General features: G+C 50.8%; 1 protein-coding gene across 5 annotated transcripts; it reads right to left on the bottom strand.

Annotated features, from left to right (window-relative positions):
- Positions 1-6,720: 6,720 nt before the first annotated feature.
- Positions 6,721-20,635, bottom strand: TRUB2 (TruB pseudouridine synthase family member 2). 5 transcript variants are annotated; one of them, XM_015116722.3, is made up of 8 exons: positions 20,330-20,635; positions 19,454-19,585; positions 15,540-15,614; positions 13,959-14,020; positions 11,600-11,681; positions 9,115-9,187; positions 8,482-8,618; positions 6,721-7,495 (listed from the first exon to the last, which is right to left on the bottom strand). In XM_015116722.3, exons 2-8 carry the CDS (start codon positions 19,524-19,526, stop codon positions 7,170-7,172), a joined length of 828 nt encoding a protein of 275 aa, XP_014972208.3. In that variant the 5' UTR covers positions 19,527-19,585; positions 20,330-20,635; the 3' UTR covers positions 6,721-7,169. The 5 variants fall into 5 exon arrangements, with proteins under 5 accessions (XP_014972208.3, XP_014972206.3, XP_077824004.1 ...); XM_015116720.3 differs by lacking the exon at positions 20,330-20,635 and adding an exon at positions 20,148-20,295; XM_077967878.1 differs by lacking the exon at positions 15,540-15,614.
- Positions 20,636-20,670: the final 35 nt, after the last annotated feature.

Here is a 20,670-nt window from a genome sequence, read left to right as displayed (position 1 = left end):
AAAGAGCTTTTGTTTTGTTTTTATGGTTTTTATGTGGGTGTGATAAAATGTGCATAATGTAAAATTTATCATTTTAGTTTTTTTTTTTTTTTTTTTTTTTTTTTTTTTTTTTGAGACGGAGTCTCGCTTTGTCGCCCAGGCTGGAGTGCAGTGGCCGGATCTCAGCTCACTGCAAGCTCCGCCTCCCGGGTTTACGCCATTCTCCTGCCTCAGCCTCCCGAGTAGCTGGGACTACAGGCGCCCGCCACCTCGCCCGGCTAGTTTTTTGTATTTTTAGTAGAGACGGGGTTTCACCATATTAGCCAGGATGGTCTCGATCTCCTGACCTCGTGATCCGCCCGTCTCGGCCTCCCAAAGTGCTGGGATTACAGGCTTGAGCCACCGCGCCCGGCCTTAGTTTTTTTTTTTTTTTTTAAGAGTTGAGGGTCGGCTGGGCGCAGTGGCTCACGCCTGTAATCCCAGCACTTTGGGAGGCCGAGGCGGGAGGATCACGAGGTCAGGAGATCGAGACCACCCTGGCTAACATGGTGAAACCCCGTCTCTACTAAAAATACAAAAAATTAGCTGGGTGTGGTGGCGGGCGCCTGTAGCCCCAGCTACTCGGGAGGCTGAGGCAGGAGAATGGCGTGAACCCAGGAGGCGGAGCTTGCAGTGAGCCGAGATTGCGCCTCTGCACTCCAGTCTGGGTGACAGAGCGAGACTCCTTCCCCCCTCCCCAAAAAAAAAAAAAAAAAAAAGTTGAGGGTCTTAATTAGCCAGGTGTCATGGTGTGCACCTGTAGTCTCAGCTATTCGGGAGGCTGAGGTGGGAGAATCACTTGAGCCTGGGAGGCAGAGGTTGCAGTGAGCTAAGATCGCGCCACTGCACTCCAGCCTGGGTGACAAAGTCAGACTCAGCCTCAAAAAAAAAAAAAAAAAAAAATTTACATACATACTTACATATTAAATAAATCAGGTCCGCAGCCTCTGCTTCACTGACCAGCCAGATCTCCTCCCTGTGCTCATCACTCCATTATTTTCTTGCCTGCTCCCCTTACATCATCATCTCTGTGAGACCTAGAGCCTCATCTGTCCTTGAGTACCAAGTCCTAGCACCCAGAGCAGTGGCTGGCCTACAGGAGCATGCGATTAACACACGTGGGTGGGATGAAAGAGAATGAGCACGTGGGTGTCGTTTTAATCCCCATTTTATACATAGGTGACCAGCTTCACAGAGGTCACATTACCCAGTCAGTAAACACAGTAAGCTGAGGCTCAACCTAGGCCTTTCAGCTGTGAAGGCCAAGAAGAGTAGCCTGGGGGCCACGCCCCTCCCCCAGATGCCCAGTTCATCCAGGCAGGCAACTGGCAGACGTGGGGGCCTGTGGATTTGTCAGCAAGGTTGCTGGTGGGGTTTTTGTTTGTTTGTCTGTTTTGAGACAGGGTCTCGCTCTGTCACCCAGGCTAGAGTACAGTGGTTTGATTTCGGTTCACTGCAACCTCCACCTCCTGGGTTCAAATGGTTCTCCCACCTCAGTCTCCAAAGTAGCTGGGACTACAGACAAGCGTCACCATGCCCAGTTAATGTTTGTATTTTTGGTAGAGACAGGGTTTCACCATGTTGGCCAGGCTGGTCTTGAACTCCTGACCTCAAGTGATCCACCCGCTTTGGCCTCCCAAAGTGCTGGGATTACAGGCGTGAGCCACCGCGCTCAGCCTGTTGGGTGACTTTTTCTTTTTTTCTGACATAGGGTCTTGCTCTGTTGCCCAGGCTGGAGTACAGATCTCCATTTACTGCTGCCTTGACTTGCTAGGTTCAAGCGATCCTCCCTTCTCAGCCTCCCTAGTAGCTGAGACTACAGGCACACACCAACACGCCTGGCTAATTTTTTTTTTTTTTTTTTTGTAGAGACAGGGTCTCCTTGTGTTGTCCAGGTTGGTCTCAAACTTCTGGGCTCAAGCAGTCCTCCTGTGTGAGGATCCCAAAATGCTGGGATACAGGCATGAGCTGCCACACCTAGCAGAATTTTAATTTTAAAACTCAGCTTAAATACCTCATGACGCTTACACATTTGGTACATTTTTAACAATCATTGATTGTTCAACTCCACCCTTCTCAGAGTTAAAGACATGGGATAAGGAAAACATCTTCTTATCCAGGTGATTTGGGGTGGTATTCCCAGCTGTCTGAGGCTGTGTACATTGACCAAATATTTTGGCCACGACTCAGAGTTCCCCTATCCTGCTATCCTGAGATCATGATAGGCCATCACAGAGTCCACTTTTGTCATCTCTATGCCAATAAGGACTCTAAATGGGGTGGTGTGACAGCCCATTTGGTCCTAGGTTCAAGTTACCTAATTTTTCCAAAGAACTGAGTTTTGCTGATACCCTCCACTCCCACCCAGCTTTCCTCACCGTTTTGTTGGATTCTGCTTTCTGCTTATCTAAATATTGCTCGATTTTGTTCTGGTTTTTTTGTTGTTGTTGTTGTTGTTTTGAGACGAGGTCTCACTCTGTCACCCAGGCTGGAGAGAAGTGGCGCAATCTCCACTCACTGCAAGCACCGCCTCCCGGGTTCCAGCTATTCTCCTGCATCAATCTCCCGGGAGGCTGGGACTACAGGCACCCGCCACCACGCCCAGCTAATTTTGTATTTTTAGTAGAGATGGGTTTCACCATGTTGGTCAGGCTGGTCTTAAACTCCTGACCTCGTGATCCACCCACCCTGACCTCCCAAAGTGCTGGGATTACAGGCGTGAGACACCGTGCCCAGCCTTTTTTTTTTCTTTTCTGAGACAGAGTCTCACTCTCTCGCCCAGACTGGAGTGCAGGGGCACAATCTCAGTTCATGGCAACCTCCACCTCCTGGGCTCCAGCGATTCTTGTGCGTCAGCCTCCCAAGTAGCTGGGATTACAGGAGTGCGCCACCATAGCTGGCTAATTTTTGTATTTTTAGTAGGGACAGGGTTTCACTATGTTGGCCAGGCTGGTCTCGAACTCCTGATCTCAGGTGGGCCAGGTGCGGTGGCTCATGCCTGTAATCCCAGCACTTTGGGAGGCTGAAGCAGGCAGATCACCTAAGGTCAGGAGTTCGAGACCAGCCTGTCCAACATGGTGAAATCCCACCTCTATTAAAAATACAAAAATTAGCTGGGCGTGGTGGTGAACGCCTATAATCCCAGCTACTCGGTAGGCTGAGGCAGGAGAATCACTTGACTCTGGGAGGCAGAGGTTGCAGTGAGCCAAGATCATGCCATTGCACTAAAGCCTGGGTGACAGAGCAAGACTCCGTCTCAAAAAATAGTAATAATAAAATTAGCTGGAAAAAAAATTTTAGCCCGGCATCGTGGTGCACGCCTGTAGTCCCAGCTATTCTGGAGGCTGAGGTGGGAAGACGGTTGAGCCTGAGAGGATGAAGCTGCAGAGTCATGTTTGTACCACTGCACTCCAGCCTGGGTGACAGAGCAATACTGTCAAAAAACAGGTGGGCAGATCACCTGAGGTCAGGAGTTCGAGACCAGCCTGGCCAACATGGTGAAACCCTGTCTCTACTAAAAATACAAAAATTATCCAGGCTTGGTGGTGCACACCTGTAATCCCAGCAACTCCAGAGACTGAGGCAGGAAGAATCGCTTGACCCAGGAGGTCGAGGCTGCAATGAGTCAAAATCACACCACTGCACTCCAGCCTGGGTGACAGTGCAAGGCCCTGTCTCAAAAATTAAATTAAATTAAATTAAATTAAATTTTAAAAATAAAGTAAAAGAAAACATAAAATATAAAATAAAATATAAAGTATAAAATATAGGCCAGGCGCGGTGGCTCAAGCCTGTAATCCCAGCACTCTGGGAGGCCGAGGCGGGCGGATCACGAGGTCAGGAGATCGAGACCATCCTGGCTAACACGGTGAAACCCTGTCTATACTGAAAAAAAAAAAAAATACAAAAAACTAGCCTGGCGAGGTGGCGGACGCCTGTAGTCCCAGCTACTCGGGAGGCTGAGGCAGAAGAATGACGTAAACCCGGGAGGCAGAGCTTGCAGTGAGCTGAGATCCGGCCACTGCACTCCAGCCCGGGCGACAGAGCGAGACTCCGTCTCAAAAAAAAAAAAAAAAAAAAAAAGTATAAAATATAAAATATAAAATAAAATAAAATAAAATAAGCCAGACACCGTGTGCACGCCTGTAGTCCCAGCTATTCTGGAGGCTGAGGTGAGAAGATGGCTGAGCCTGAGAGGATGAAGCTGCAGTGAGTCATGTTTGCATCACTGCACTCCAGCCTGGGTGACAGAGCAAGACCCTGTCTAAAAAACAAAAACAAGCAAGGCGTGGTGGCTCATGCTTGTAATCCCAGCGCTTTGGGAGGCTGAGATGGGCGGATCACCTGAGGTCAGGAGTTCAGACCAGCCTGGCCAACATGGTGAAACTCTGTCTCTACTAAAAACATAAAAATTAGCCAGGCATGGTGGTACACACCTGTAATCCCAGCTACTAGAGAAGCTGACGCAGGGGAATTTCTTGAACCTGGGAGGCAGAGTTTGCAGTGAGCTGAGATTGCGCCACTGCACTCCAACCTGGATGACTGAGTGAGACTCCATCTTTTTTCTTTTTCTTTTTTTTTTTTTTTTTTTTGAGACGGAGTCTGGCTGTGTCTCCCAGGCTGGAGTGCAGTGGCGTGATCTCGGCTCACTGCAAGCTCCGCCTCCCGGGTTCACGCCATTCTCCCGCCTCAGCCTCCCAAGTAGCTGAGACTACAGGCACCCGCCACCACGCCCGGCTAGTTTTTTGTATTTTTAGTAGAGACGGGGTTTCACCATGTTAGCCAGGATAGTCTCGATCTCCTGACCTCGTGATCCACCCGCCTCAGCCTCCCAAAGTGCTGGGATTACAGGCTTGAGCCACCGCGCCCGGCCGAGACTCCATCTTAAACAAAACAAAACAGGCCAGGTGTGGTGGCTTACGCCTGTAGTCCCAGTACTTGGGGAGGATGAACCAGGCAGATCACGAGGTCAGGAGATCAGCACCATCCTGGCTAACAAGGTGCAACCCCGTCTCCACTAAAAATACAAAAAAATTAGCTGAGCACGGTGGTGGGTGCCTGTAGTCCCAGCTACTTGGGGAGGCTGAGGCAGGAGAATGGTGTGAACCTGGGAGGCGGAGGTTGCAGTGAGCCACTGCACTCCAGCCTGGGTGTCTCTGTCTCAAAAACAAAAAAACGATTAACATTCCAATCAGTCAATTGGTGGACTTTGAGTCACACTGATTATCCACGACAATTGTGGGTGGAGCTCATCCAAAAAACTGAAGACCTTTAAGAAAAAAGACTGAGGTTCCGGCCGGGCGCAGTGGCTCAAGCCTGTAATCCCAGCACTTTGGGAGGCCGAGACGGGAGGATCACGAGGTCAGGAGATCGAGACCATCCTGGCTAACACGGTGAAACCCCGTCTCTACTAAAAAATACAAAAAAAAAACTAGCCGGGCGAGGTGGCGGGCGCCTGTAGTCCCTGCTACTCGGGAGGCTGAGGCAGGAGAATGGCGGGAACCCGGGAGGCGGAGCTTGTGGTGAGCTGAGATCCGGCCACTGCACTCCAGCCCGGGCGGCAGAGACTCCGTCTCAAAAAAAAAAAAAAAAAAAAGACTGAGGTTCCGGCCAGGCACAGTGGCTCTTGCCTGTAATCCCAGCACTTTAGGAGGCCAAGTCAGGCCAACATGGTGAAACCCCATCTCTACTACACAAAAAATTAGCCAGGTGTGGTGGTGGGCGCCTGTAATCCCAGCTACTTGGGAGGCTGAGGCAGGAGAAATCACTTGAACCTGGGAGGCAGAGGCTACAATGAGCTGAGATCGTGCCACTGCATTCCAGCCTGGGCGACAATAGTGAGACTCCGTCTCAAAACAACAGAAAAATAACAAAAATCTTCTCATTTTCTTCTATGTCTTCCAGTATTAAAGAGGTTGAGTGTCATTTCTGGCTTACTAGCCATTTGGATTTCTTCTGATATATGCTTCATATCATCTGCCTAATTTTGTCATTGTTTTCTTGCTTTTTTTTTTTTTTTTTTGGAGATGGAGTCTCGCTTTGTTGCTCGGGCTGGAGTGCAGTGGCTTGATCTCGGCTCACTTCAAGCCCCGCCTCCTAGGTTCACGCTATTTTCCTGCCTCAGCCTCCCGAGTAGCTAGGACCACAGGTGCCCGCCACCACGCCCGGCTAATTTTTTGTATTTTTAGTAGAGATGGGGTTTCACCGTGTTAGCTAGGATGGTCTCGATCTCCTGACCTCGTGATCCGCCCGCCTCGGCCTCCCAAAGTGCTGGGATTACAGGCGTGAGCCACCGCGCCCGGGCTGTTTTCTTGCTTGCTTTTTTTTTTTTTTTTTTTTTTTTTTTTGAGACGGAGTCTCGCTCTGTCGCCCAGGCTGGAGTGCAGTGCCTGGATCTCGGCTCACTGCAAGCTCCGCCTCCCAGGTTCACGCCATTCTCCTGCCTCAGCCTCCCAAGTAGCTGGGACTACAGGCGCCTGCCACCTCGCCCGGCTAGTTTTTTTGTATTTTTAGTAAAGACGGCGTTTCACCGTGTTAGCCAGAATGGTCTCGATCTCCTGACCTCGTGATCCGCCCGTCTCGGCCTCCCAAAGTGCTGGGATTACAGGCTTGAGCCACCGCGCCCGGCCTGTTTTCTTGCTTTCTAAGGGCTCTCTGTATGTTGTGGATATTAGTCCTTGGTTAATGACACTGCAAACACAATTTTTAAAAATTTTTTAATTTTAATGGGCACATAGTTTATTGGGAATTTTTTTTTTTTTTTTGAGATTTGGGGGGATCTCATATGTTCCCCAGACTAGAGTGCAGTGGCTATTCACAGGCACCGTCTAGCGCACTACAACCTTAAAACTCCTAGGCTCAAGCAATTCTCCTGCCTCCGCCTTGGGAGTAGCTGGGATTACAAGTGCCCGCCACCACGCCTGGCCTGCCAGTACTTTCTATCAGTCTGTCATTTGTTTACTGTCTTTTCCTCCATACAGAAGTTTTTCCTTTTCAGTTGGGTCAAGTCCATTGATCTTTCTGTTACAGCTTGAGTTTCGTGTCACACGTAGAAAAGGTGCTCCTGCTCTCACTTTCTGCACAGCTATCAGGTCGAGCTCATAGCAGCTCTTCTATTTATCCATTCACTGCCCCAGCAGCTGCCTGGGCATTCAGTGCCCTGCACCCCTCTCCGGCACCAAGGTAGAGCTCGGGCCCTGGGATTCCCAGGACCATTCCCGACTGGGGAGCTCCTTGGTGTCCAGCTGCGGGCCCAAGCTCTTCTCCAGCTCTGAAGCTACCTGGGGGGCAGCAGCCCGGATAGCATCCTGGATATTGTGCAGGTCCCACTGGGTCCTCAGGAGGGCGCTGTCGAGCGTGAAGAAGCCGTCGCGCGTGCGCCGCACTTGGGAGCAGACAGCAGTGGTCTTTAGCTCCAGGCCGATTTCATGAACCAACTTTCGCAGCTCTTTCTGCGTCTCATGCATGCACTGCACCTCTGCCAGGGACACACAATGACAAAGACATGGTGGTGAGAGCACAGCCTCTAGCGTGTGGTTGTGCACCCACACCCCTTGGATACCTCCTAGGTGTGTAACAACCTTAGCAAGACCCCTTAGCATTCCAGGTTGTGCTATTCACTGGACCTGCCCTGTGAGTGCCACCTGAAATGTTAGACTTGCAGAACCTCAGGCCCCACTGGGACCTGATAAGTCAGAATCTGCCTTTTTTTGGCAACAGGGTCTCATTCCATCACCCAGGCTAGAGTGCAGTGCTGTGATCACAGATCACCGCAGCCTCGACCTCCTAGGCTCACATGATCCTCCTGCCTCAGCCTCCGGAGTAGCTAGGACTACAGTTCTGAGCCATCACAACTGGCTAATTTCTTATTTTTTGTAGAGACAGGGTCTCGCCATGTTGCCCAGGTTACAACCTGCCTTTTACTAAGACTCGGTTTCCATATCTGTAAAATGGCAGTTATGAGGAGTAAAAAAGATCATTTATAGAAAGTGCTTAATAACAGAGAATTCAGTGCTCAAGCAGAGGAGCAGGCATTAACATGACCAACATGTTATGCTCTCTCTGCAGGGGCAGGGAGAGACAAAAGGAACACAGATAAGAAGGGCCTGAGCTGGGTGGGACTGGAGAGGTAAGAGTGGTGTCTGATGGAGACCTCACAGCTTCAAACATGGGCAGCTCTGGAAATGAACCACTAAATATAACCTTTGCTTGGTAAGGTTTGGCTTCCAAGGGTGACTTGGCAAGAGATAGGAGAGCTTTTGTTCTGTTAGCTCTGTCATCAGCCAAGTCCAGGCCAGGGCTGGGAAGGAAGTCGGCGCCTGATGCCTTGGCCTGCAGAGATCAGGGCCGGCATATGCTGGCCTCAGCTGAGCCGGACAACAGTGACCTCTGCAAGAGCATTCCTGAGTGACTCCAAAACCCAGGGGCCCCATCTCACTGCTCCAACTTCCTTGGCCAACCTACCTAAGAGGAATTCCGGAGGTGCAAAGTGGAGGCATCGGATGCCGGTTATCAGCATCGGGGACTTGTTCATGGGCCGGATCAGGCCTCTCACAGCCATCTCATAGGCTTCCTGGGTCTTCAGGTCGAGGTTGGAGTACCTGCAGATCAGGAGGGGCTGCAGCTGGGTAGACCACCTACCCTTTCCCCCGCATGAAAGGTGCCTCTCTGTAAGTTCCTCATTTGCTTTGTGTGCCCTGCCACCGTGGCTCCTCCAGCCACCTTTCCTGCCCGTCTTCATCACCAGGTGCCTGGCAGAGTCAGGAAACCCAGGCAAGCTGGCTCCAGAGCCCAAGTTCTTAACTCCTTGGCTGCTCTTGCCCTTGGGCTCTGTGCTCCGATGATGGTTTCCTTGCCATTAAATCATATTATCTCAGCAGGACAGCTGGGTTCTCTTGCTCTTCCTGGCCTCCCATTGGCTAACCCAAGACCTGGCACACAGAACCATTTCTTAATGCCAAGAAAGAAACAAGCAGCTCCCGTCTGGTTCTGGACTCTAAAAACAAGATCCATGGAATCTGCCCTAGGTTTGGGGGAGCCTATGGGAGCCAAGGGCACTTACTGCTCTCCCAGTACCTCACTGAGGGCCCCACTCACATCACCAGGGCCTTCTGATGGGAGCCTTGGATCATGGCCAGAATGCGGTCCAGCTTCTCTCTGGTCACGTGGTCTGGAAAAGGCAGGTGGTTGTCAGTGCACAGGTACCTGCTGAGGATTGGTTACAGCAAACTCCTTCCCCCCAGGACAGCCCCGTCCCTGGAACATGGAGACAGGACGTTTTGGAGGGATCCCCATGGTGGGGTGGTTGGGAGTCCTTTGAGATTCTCATGAAAGCTCTGGACCTTCTTCTCAGAAAGATACACATGACTCAGCATTCTAAGGGCATTCTCTTTTTAACTTTTATTTTAGGTTCGGGGGTACATGTGAAGGTTTGCTACATAGGTAAACATGTGTCATGGAGGTTTGTTATATAGATTATTTCATCACCCAGGTATTAAGCCCAGTACCCAATAGTTACCTTTTCTGCTTCTCTCTCTCTGTCTACCCTGCCCTACCTCAAGTACACCCCAGTATCCATCATTTCCTTGTGTTCAAAAGTTCTTTTGCTGTTTTGTTTTGTTTTGGTTACGGAGTCTCGCTCTGTCACCCAGGCTGGAGTGCAGTGGCACAATCTTGGCTCGCTGCAACCTCTGCCTCCCGGGTTCAAGCGATTCTCCTGCCTCAGCCTCCCGAGTAGCAGGGACTACAGGTACACGCCACCATGCTCAGCTATTTTTTTTGTATTTTCAGTAGAGATGGAGTTTCACCATGTTGGCCAGATGGTCTCAATCTCCTGACCTTGTAATCTGCCTGCCTCGGCATTCCAAAGTGCTGGGATTACAGGTGTGAGCCACCGTACCCAGCCTTTTCTTTTTTTGAGACAGAGTCTTGTTCTGTTGCCCAGGCTGGAGTGCAATGGCACAATCTCAGCTCACTGTATGCTCTGCCTCCTCGATTCAAGCAATTCTCCTGCCTCAGCCTCCCGAACAGCTGGGATTACAGGTACACGCCACCACACCCAGATAGTTTTTGTATTTTTAGTAGAGACGGGTTTCACCATGTTGGCTAGGCTGGTCTCGAACTCCTGACATCAGGCAATCCGCCTGCCTTGGCCTCCCAAAGTGCTGGGATTACAGGCGTGAGCCGCCGAACTGGCCTTTTTTTTTGAGATGGAATCTCGCCCTGTTGCCCAGGCTGGGGTGCAGTGGTGAGATCTCGGCAAACTGCAACCTTCACCTTCTGGGTTCAAGTGATTCTCCTGCCTCAGCTTCCCAAGTAGCTAGGATTATAGGCATGCACTACCATGCCGTTAATTTTTTGTATTATTTATTATAATTATTATTTTTGAGACAGAGTCTCGCTCTGTTGCCAGGCTGGAGTGCAGTGGTGTGATCTCGGCTCACTGCAACCTCCGCCTCCCAGGTTCAAGCAATTCTCCTACCTCAGCCTCCTGAGTAGCTGTGACTACAGGGGCCTGCCACCACGCCCAGCTAATTTTTGCATTTTTACTAGAGACAGGGTTTTACTATATCGGCCAGGCTGGTCTCAAACTCCTGACCTTGTAATCCACCCACTTTGGCCTCCCAAAGTGCTGGGATTATAGGCATGAGCCACTGTGCCCAGCCTCTTTTTAAAATTTAGAACAGTAGCCAGGCACGGTGACTCACACTTGTAATCCCAGCGCTTTGGGAGGCCGAGGCGGGCAGACTACCTGAGGTCAGGAGTTCCAGACCAGACTGTCCAACAGGGTGAAACCCCATTTCTACTAAAAATACAAAAAATTAGCTGGGTGTGGCGGTGTGTGCCTGTAATGTCAGCTACTCTGAAGGCTGAGGCAGGAGAATTGCTTGAACCTGGGAGGTGGAGATTGCAGTGAGCCGAAATCGCGCCACTGCACTCCAGCCTGGGCGACAGAGCAAGACATCGTCTCAAAAAAAAAAAAAAAAAAAGAAAAAGAAAAGAAAAGGAAAGACCGGGTGCGGTGGCTCACGCCTGTAACCCCAGCACTTTGGGAGGCCGAGGCGGGTGGACCACGAAGTCAGGTGATTGAGACCATCCTGGCTAACGCAATGAAACCCCATCTCTACTAAAAATACAAAAAAAAAAAAAAAAAAAAAAAGCTGGGCATGGTGGCAGGCACCTGTAGTCCCAGCTACTCAGGAGGCTGAGGCAGGAGAATGGCGTGAACCTGGAAGGCAGAGCCTGCAGCAAGCCAAGACTGTGCCACTGAACTCCAGCCTGGGTGACAAAGCAAGACTTTGTCTCAAAAAAAAAAAAAAAAAAAAAAAAAAAAAAGGAAAAGGTAAAAGACTGACAATACGGATGGAGAGAAACGAGGGTCTTTGGAAGTGATGTTACATTTCAGCCAGGCAAGCAGGGGAGTAGAGGGTACTCCTGGTGGACAGATCCCATGGCCAAAGCCTCAGCCCAAGCCTGGTGTGTGGAGTGGAACTGAGAAGGGGCCTGTGTGGCCTAGGGCAGGGAGAGGACTCGGGGAAAGCAAACACGGAGGGAGGCAGCAGCAGCCACTTCTGGTTCTCACCATAGGTTGTCTTCTCTACCAGCCTCCCATCCTCACAGAAGTCATCTGTAGCTTTGCCAAGGAGGCCACGCACTGTGTAATCCTTCAAGGACAGGGAGGAAAAGATCCATTAGTGACCCCACTCTAAGCCCTAGTAGCCCCTGCCCCAGAGGCTGGAGGTGGGGAGTCCCCAGGTCTCCCTCAGGGAACTCATGCGCCCAGCCCCCACCCAGTTGCTCCACAGCCCCATGAAGAAGGGCACCAGCTCTGTCATGTGGCCTTCAGCAGCTCTTCCTCTCTTTGTAGTCAAGCTCTCCCGTCACCTGGGGACAGTAACAGGGCCAGTCTCACAGTGCTGCTGCCCCGATTCAGCCAGCGGGACATGGTACCTGGCTCCCAGTCAGCAGGCTTCCTACAAGATTGCTGGCTGGTTTCCATGACAACCAGCACTGGCAGCCTCCAAAGGTGCTGACCGCTGACAGCTACCCTGTGGCCACCCCAGGCCTCCATGTCTCTCCTCTCCAACCTAACTTGGCAATTTATCACCCCGAGTCCCTTCTAGCATGTCCTGTCAGATTCTCTCCACGCCTCTAAATAGAATAAGGTTTCATGGCCCAGATCAGGCCCTTCCTCATCCCGGCTTCTAAAAACTCCCCCTCCTCTGAATCTGTGCAGCTAACCCCATCTGCCACAGATAAGGAATGATTGGCTGGGTACAGTGGCTCACACCTATAATCCCAGTACTTTGGGAGACAGAGGCACGTGGATCACTGAGTAGCTGGGAGGATAGGCATACACCACCAGCCTAATTTTTTTGTATTTTTTTTTTTTTTTTGAGACGGAGTCTCGCTGTGTCGCCCAGGCTGGCGTGCAGTGGCCGGATCTCAGCTCACTGCAAGCTCCGCCTCCCGGGTTTACGCCGTTCTCCTGCCTCAGCCTCCCGAGTAGCTGGGACTACAGGCGCCCGCCACCTCGCCCGGCTAGTTTTTTTTTTGTATTTTTTAGTAGAGACGGGGTTTCACCGTGTTAGCCGGGATCGTCTCTCGATCTCCTGGCCTCGTGATCCACCCGTCTCGGCCTCCCAAAGTGCTGGGATTACAGGCTTGAGCCACCGCGCCCGGCCATTTTTTTGTATTTTTAGTAGAGACAGGTTTTCACCATGTTGTCCAGGCTGCTCTTGAACTCCTGGCCTCAAGTGATCCACCCACCTCAGCCTCCCAAAGTGGCAGCAGCCACTGAGCCCAGGCCACAATTTAAAAAAAATTGTTTTTTTTTTTTTGAGGCGGAGTCTTGCTCTGTTGCCCAGGCTGGAGTGCAGTGGCCGGATCTCAGCTCACTGCAAGCTCCGCCTCCCAGGTTTATGCCATTCTCCTGCCTCAGCCTCCCCAGTAGCTGGGACTACAGGCGCCCGCCACCACGCCCGGCTAGTTATTTGTATTTTTTAGTAGAGACGGGGTTTCACCGTGTTAGCCAGTATGGTCTCGATCTCCTTACCTCGTGATCCGCCCGCCTCGGCCTCCCAAAGTGCTGGGATTACAGGCTTGAGCCACTGCACCCGGCCTAAAACAATTTTTTAAATAGAGATGGAGTCTTGCTATGTTGCCCAGAATGGCCTCAAATTCCTGGGCTCAAGCAATCCTCCTGCCTCAGCCTCCCAAAGTACTGGGATTACAGGTATGAGCCACCACAACTGGCCCCCATTCCCATTTTACAGATGAGGAAACTGAGAAACACAGATATTAATTAGGTAATCCACCCAAGGACACACAGCTGTCAGAGTGGTAGAAGCTGGGGTTCGAACTGAAGTCATTTGGCTCCAGAATTTTGTGCTCTTAACCACTAAAAACGTGGGCCCCATAACGTGGCACCTACGCACATACTTTGTGGCATCAGGCTCCATAGCCCCAACCCTACCTCTGGATGGTAAGCCCCTTGTGGGCAGGATGCTGACATCTACCTCTCAGTCTTGGGACAGAATATGGAATGGCATCATGATCAAGCTCTGGTGTTGGAGAGACCTAGGTTCAAATGCCAGCTCTTAAAGCCCTAACAACTACGTGACCTGGGTAAGTGACATCTCCTCTCTGAGCCTCAGTTCTCTCATCTGTGAAATGGGGCTAACAACAGATTCCACTTTACAGGGAGGCTGTGAGGCTTCCCTAAGGGAATCCACATACAGTGCTCGGCACAGAGTGGCTGGCATACACTAACGCCAGTAGTTATTATCATCATTACCGCCCCTGTGCAGCATACGATCATTAAAAAAATGCTTGTTGATGGCTGGGGTGCTCCCCGAAGGAATCCTCTAAGCTTCAGAATCCTGCTGGTGACCCCCAGGAAAGGACCAAGAGAGAAATAGGCTGTCCCCAGACCCTCGTACCTTGGTGAGATGAGCATTGTACATATCGGTGAGGAGCCTGCATCCATGTCCCACGCCGAGCACTGAAAAGCAGCCAGCCTCATCTCACACCTGGGACCCCCTTCCCATTCCCCTAAATATTCCCGCCCCTACCCCCACCATCAGAATACTCCCTTTTCTGATGCTGCCAAAGGCAGCAGGAAGGCAAGAAGATCTATAGGGGGCAAATACGCCCCTCTGGGTATGCATCACATGCAGATTGCTAGGGCTTACCCATATGCACTGAATCTGACTCATGGTTGGAGGGGGCCTAGGATCCTTGCCAAGCTCCCCAGGGGACTCTGACACCTCAAAGGAAGAGATCCCTGGCCTAGTCACACAAACCTGCACTCAAATCAGGGGCAGCTCTAAGCATAACCTGTAGCCTCTTTGAGCGTCAAGTTCCCCATCAGCAAAATGGGGGTAAAAATACTGCCTGAAGGCCAGGCACAGTGGCTCACGCCTATAATCCCAGAACTTTGGGAGGCTGAGGCAGGCAGCTCACCTGAGGTCAGGAGTTCAAGACCAGCCTGGCCAACATGGTGAAACCCCATCTCTACTAAAAATACAAAATTAGCCAGGTGTGGTGCCAAGATCATGCCACTGCACTCCAGCTTGGGCAACAAGAGTGAGACTCCGTCTCAAAAAAAAAAAAAAATTAGCCAGATGTGGTGGCAGGCACCTGTAATTCCACCTACTCGGGAAGCTGAGGCAGGAGAATTGCTTGAACCCAGGAGGCAGAGGTTCCAGTGAGCCGAGATCGCGCCATTGCACTCCAGCTGGGAGACACAGCAACACTCTGTCTCGGGGAAAAAAAAAATACTGATTCCTGTGGGTGCTGTGCAGTCAGCACAGAGGAAGGGCCCAATAAACAGTGGCCACTGTGGTCACTTCCTGCCTTTCTCCCGGTCTGTTTCTCCCTCTGGCTGCGGGAGAGAATGACCCTGCATTCACTCGTGGGGAGACAGAACAGGGAGAGGGGGCGTGAGATCATGTCTGCCTGCCTGTGTCTCAGGAAGCAAGACAAGGGGACTGTGACTGTCGCGGCTGGAGGATGTGGGCACCACCTGACCCTGGGGACACAGATGGCTCATGACTAGGGCTTTGTGTGTCCAGCCCCAGCCACATGCAGGCCCTGGCCATTGGGCCCAGAGTCACGCGCCTGGCTGCCCCATGATGCAATGATGGTTTTCCCTCTCCAGACCAGGGGTATTCACTGGCCACGGAACACAGAACAAGTCACCTAACTCCTACTTTGTTCTTCCATAAAATCATACAGTATCTACCTAATAAAGTCGTCGTAGTAAATAAATGTGCATAAAGGGCCTCGAACTACATCATGTGTGGGAATCACTGAACAAAGGTGGGTGACTGTGATATTAACCTGTGATTACCTCCGTCCACCTATCCACTCCCCAGCTGATCAGCCTTGGGGCAAGAATCAGGGCAGGAGAGGAATGGTGGGACGTGGGTGCCAGGTAAGAAGTGGACTGGGCTCCTGGTAGCTCCGGGATCTTTTCTCAAGCCTTATCACTGTATCCCCAGGCTTCTCACATCACCTACCAAGTACTCCAGAAGCCCGGACATCCAGCCGATGTCCCATGCCAACCTTGAGATGGGTGAATGCTGGTCCACATACTGGAAAGAAACAAACGAGGTCCATTTTCTCAACTAAATGCCACCCCAGGATGGCTTTGGGCTGCATGTTGACTTCGTTCTCAGAATGCAGCCTCATGGAGTCCAAACTAGCATCAGGCTAGACTCTCAGGCTTGCCTGTCATGGAATCTGGGACCCTGAACGGTCTCCTCAGTGCCCTGGGATCCAAAGGGCAGCCCAAGATGCCTGTTACTCTGCCTACATCAGTCTGCCAGTGAGAGGCTCTAGGAAGACCGGCCTAACACTGAAGGTCCGGAGTGTGGGCTTCCCTGCCCAGCTCTACTGACGAAGAGTCCCTGGAGGAAAATGGAGGCTGTGAGCTCCTTAAGGCAGAACCTGGGTGTGTCAGCTCACTAGCTGCTCAGGAAAGAACTACTGAAAGAATAAATGCAGGAATGAGCCAGAAGTGTTTACACTTCCATAGATTAAGAGGAATTTAGGGGAAGGATCCAGAGTAGTTAAGGGCCTACTGAATCCAGGCTATGTTACTAAATGTCAACACTGAGCCTCAGTTTTCTCTCTTGTGAAATGAAAATAGGACCCATCTCACAGGACTGTGGATTGTACTTGGGGGAAGCTTAAAACAATGCCTAGTACGGAGTGACGACTCAATACATTATACTTCTTATCGTTACCATATAATAGAGTCAATGAATATCACAAGTCCAAGGCGTTTTAGAGGTTTCTAGTAAAACCTCTAGATTCCCTGACACATGCCTTAATCACATATAGGGATGGGGGCACATTACCAGAACCAGTTCCACTGTTGGGCAACTTTGTTCACTAAAAAAATCACTCCTGGCCAGGGGCGGTGTCTCACGCCTGTAATCCCAGCACTCTGGGAGGCTGAGACGGGCGGATCACGGGGTCAGGAGATCGAGACCATCCTGGCTAACATGGTGAAACCCCCATCTCTACTAAAAATACAAAAAATTAGCCAGGCGTGGTGGCGGGCGCCTGTCGTCCCAGCTACTCAGGAGGCTGAGGCCGGAGAAAGGCGTGAACCCAGGAGGTGGAGCTTGCAGTGAGCTGTGATATCGCCACTACACTCCAGCCTGGGTGACAAAGCGAGACTCCATCTTAAAAAAAAAAAAAAAATCACTCTTTTGGCTGGGCACGGTGGCTCAGAATGATTTTTCTGGGAAATCATTCTTTCCCAGAAACCCAAAACCCCCACCTTAGGACTTCTACCTAGGGTCTCATTTCTCACCTGGAGTCCCAGAATAGAAAAAGGGTCAGCAAACTACAGTCCACAAGTCAAATCCTGAAGACTGTTTTTCTTTTGGTTTTTGTTTTGTTTTGTTTTGTTTTGAGACGAAGTCTCACTTTGTCGCCCAGGCTGGAGTACAGTGGCGTGATCTCAACTCACTGCAACCTCCATCTCCCAGATTCACACAATTGTCATGCCTCAGCCTCCCGAGTAGCTAAGATTACAGGCACCCGCCTCCATGCCCGGCTAATTTTTTGTATTTTTAGTAGAGATGGGGTTTCACCATGTTGGCCAGGCTAGTCTTGAACTCCTGACCTCAAGTGATCCAACCGCCTCAGCCTCCCAAAGTGCTGGGATTACAGGAAAGAGTCACCCCACCCAGCTTGTTTGTTTTTTGTGGCCTATGAGTTAAGAATGGCTTTTCCATTTTTTAACGGTTCAAAATAAATCAAGAGACCAGTTGCAGGGGCTCACGCTTATAACGCCAAGGCAGGCAGATCACTTGAGCCCGGGAGTTCAATACTAGCATGGGCAACATGAGAAAACCCCATCTCTACAAAAAATACAAAAATTAGCCAGGCATAGTGGCCTGTGCCTGTAGTCCCAGCTATTCGGGAGGCTTAGGTGGGAAGACCGCTTGAACTCAGGAGGCAGAGGTTTCAGTGAGCTGAGATCTCACCACTGCACTCCAGCCTGGGTGATAGAGTGAGACCTTGTCTCTAAATAAATAGAACACTACAGTTGTCCCTCGGTATCCAGGGGGATTGGTTCCAGGGTCCCTTGCAGATACCAAAGTTTGTAGATGTTCAAGTCCCTGATATAAAATGGCATAGTATTTGCATATAACCTAAGTATGTCGTCCCATATACTTTTTTTTTTTTTTTGAGGCAGTCTCACTCTTTTGCCCACGCTGGAGTGCAGTGGCACAATCTTGGCTCGCCACAACCACCACCTCCCAGGTTCAAGTGACTCCTCGTATCTCAGCCTCCTGAGTAGCTGGGATTACAAGTGCGTGCTACCATGCCCAGCTAATTTTTAGTAGAGACAGGGCTTTGCCATGTTGGCCAGGCAGGTCTTAAACTCCTGACCTCAAGTGATCCACCCGCCTCAGCCTACCAAAGTGCAGGGATTACAGGAGTGAGCCACCACACCTGGCCACCCCCTTTTTTTTTTTTTTTTTTTTTTGAGACAGAGTCTCACTCTGTCACCCAGACTGGAGTACAGTGGTGCAATTTTGGCTCACTACAACCTCCGCCTCCCGGATTCAAGCGATTCTCCTGCCTCAGCCTCTTGAGTAGCTGGGATTACATGCACGCACCACCCATGCCTGGCTAATTTTTGTATTCTTTGGTAGAAGTAGGGTTTCCCCATGTTGCCCAGGCTGATCTTAAACTCCTAGGCTCAAATAATCCACCACCTCAGCTTCCCAAAGTGCTGGGATTACACACATGAGCCACTGGGCCTGGCCCTCCCACATATTTTAAATCATCTCTAGATTACTTTTTTTTTTTTTTGAGGTGGAGTCTCGCTCTGTTGCCAGGCTGGCTTGCAGTGGCGCAATCTCGGCTCACTGCAACCTCTGCCTCCCAGGTTCAAGTGATTCTCCTGCCTCAGCCTCCCGAGTAGCTGGGACTACATGCGCCCACCACCACGCCTGGCTAATTTTCGTATTTTTTCTTTTTTTGAGTGAGACGGAGTCTCACTCAGTCGCCCAGGCCGGAGTGCAGTGGCGTGATCTCGGCTCACTGCAAGCTCTGCCTCCTAGGTTCACGCCATTCTCCTGCCTCAGCCTCCCAAGTAGCTGGGACTACAGGCGCCTGCTGCCACGCTTGGCTAATTTTTTGTATTTTTAGTAGAGACAGGGTTTCACCATGTTAGCCAGGATGGTCTCAATCTCCTGACCTCGTGATCCGCCCGCCTCAGCCTCCCAAAGTGCTGGGATTACAGGCGTGAGCCACCGCGCCCAGCTAATTTTTGTATTTTTAGTAGAGACAGGGTTTCATCATGTTGGCCAGGATGGTCTCTATCTCTTGACCTTGTGATCCAGCCGCCTCAGCCTCCTAAAGTGCTGGGATTACAGGCGTGAGTCACTGCGCCCGGCTAGATTACTTACAATATCTAATATGATGCCTATGCATCACTTTGAGTGGATTCAACACCGTACTAGGTACACAGCAAATTCAAGTTTTGCTTTTTGGAACTTTGTGTTTCTTTTTTCTCCCAAATATTGCTGATCTGAAGCTGGATCATGGGATGTGGACTCATGGACTCAGGGGCAACTGTACTTCGTGACACGTGACAATTACTTGAAATTAAAATATGAATGTTCATAAAGTTCTACCGGAATACAGCTAGGCTCACTCCTCTAGATACTGTCTATAGCTGTTTTGCACTACATTGGCAGAGTTGAGCAGTTGCAACAGAAACCACATGGCCTGAAAACAAAAACATTCAGTATCTGGCCCTTTCCAAGGAAGTCTACCAATTCCTGGTCTAATACCTCACTCCTCTGTGGACCTTCAAGGGCCTGGCACAGGAGTCTGAGCACTGGGACACTGACTCTGCTCAGGGATTTCCTGACACCCAGCATCCTGCTTAAATCTGCCTTACCCAGTGGATGGTTGACGAGAGAGGGTACACTGGTGGCTGTGAGGGTCAGCTCCTTCTCTTCGCTGCCTTCCATGGGGCCCAGCAAGAAGCGAACACGCTGTTTAGGGGCGGGAGGCTTCCTGGCATTGAGACCTGTACACACAGAGATAATATATACACACATACATACAAATATATGTACATATAAAATATTTTTTAAGAGACAGGATCTCGTTCTGTCGCCCAGGCTGGAGTACAGTGGCACCATAATGGCTCACTGTAATGTCAAACTCTTGGGCTTAAGCGATCCTCCTGCCTCAGCCTTCAGAGTAGTTGGGATTACAGGCGTGCACGACGACGCCTGGCCAGGAATATCTTGTTCTGTTCAAACACCCGGACAACAGGGAAGTATGATGTAGAAGACAAAGCAGAAGCCCATGGTGCAGAGGGCAGAAGAGCAGTAGTTAAGGAACAGGCGGATTAAAATAGACTCTACAACGTAGTAACGGTGTGACAAGGAACAATACTGAGTCATTTTCCCCCTCGAAAAACAGAGGAAAGTGAGGAGTAAGAAAGCACAGAGAACAGACGTTTGGGAAAGCGCTCTGCCCAGGCGAATAGGTCACGTGATTTTGTTTTGAGGGAAGGACCAGAAACGGAGATGGACTTTCAAGAGAACGAGAGCGGGAATGTGGATCTGGTTCGAGGCACTGACCCTTCAGAAGTTGTAGCTCCACTGTATCCCGCAGGTGCTTCCATTTTAGCCCCGGGGGCTTATAGACCGCGAAAAGCCCGTGCAGTCGCGACAAGCCAGCGGACCCCATGCTTGAAGATCACAGCACCCACTGGACCTGGACGGAAGTGCCGCAAGGCCCCGCCCCCAAATGTGGTCCTTACCGTGGGCGCCGCCATGTTCCACAGCCGGAAGAGGTTCGCATTTTATAGTCTTCGGGGAAAACCGGCTGTGGAGAAGTAAATAGGGCCCGGCGCTGAGCCTCAGAGTGACCGTGGTTACGTCTCCTTTGCAGACACTTTCCGGGACGAGGTGAAATGGCGAGAGTCTTGTATCGGTGGACGTAGACGGTAGACAGTTCGCGTGCGTTTCCTTCGCCTACTTGGCCTACATGCTTTCTGCTCGTGCAGCGATGTTTCCCCTCGACAGGCCTTGGCAATGCCGTCAGAATCGGTTTTTCAGTGGTGTTTGACCCCTCCGACGCTCCGTCGCCTAAGAGACTCAC

The sequence above is a fragment of the Macaca mulatta genome, chromosome 15, assembly GCF_049350105.2.
Source record: "Macaca mulatta isolate MMU2019108-1 chromosome 15, T2T-MMU8v2.0, whole genome shotgun sequence".
NCBI lineage: Eukaryota > Metazoa > Chordata > Mammalia > Primates > Cercopithecidae > Macaca > Macaca mulatta.
Note: the sequence above shows the minus strand (reverse complement) of the source record. Positions and strands in the feature narration are given on the sequence as shown.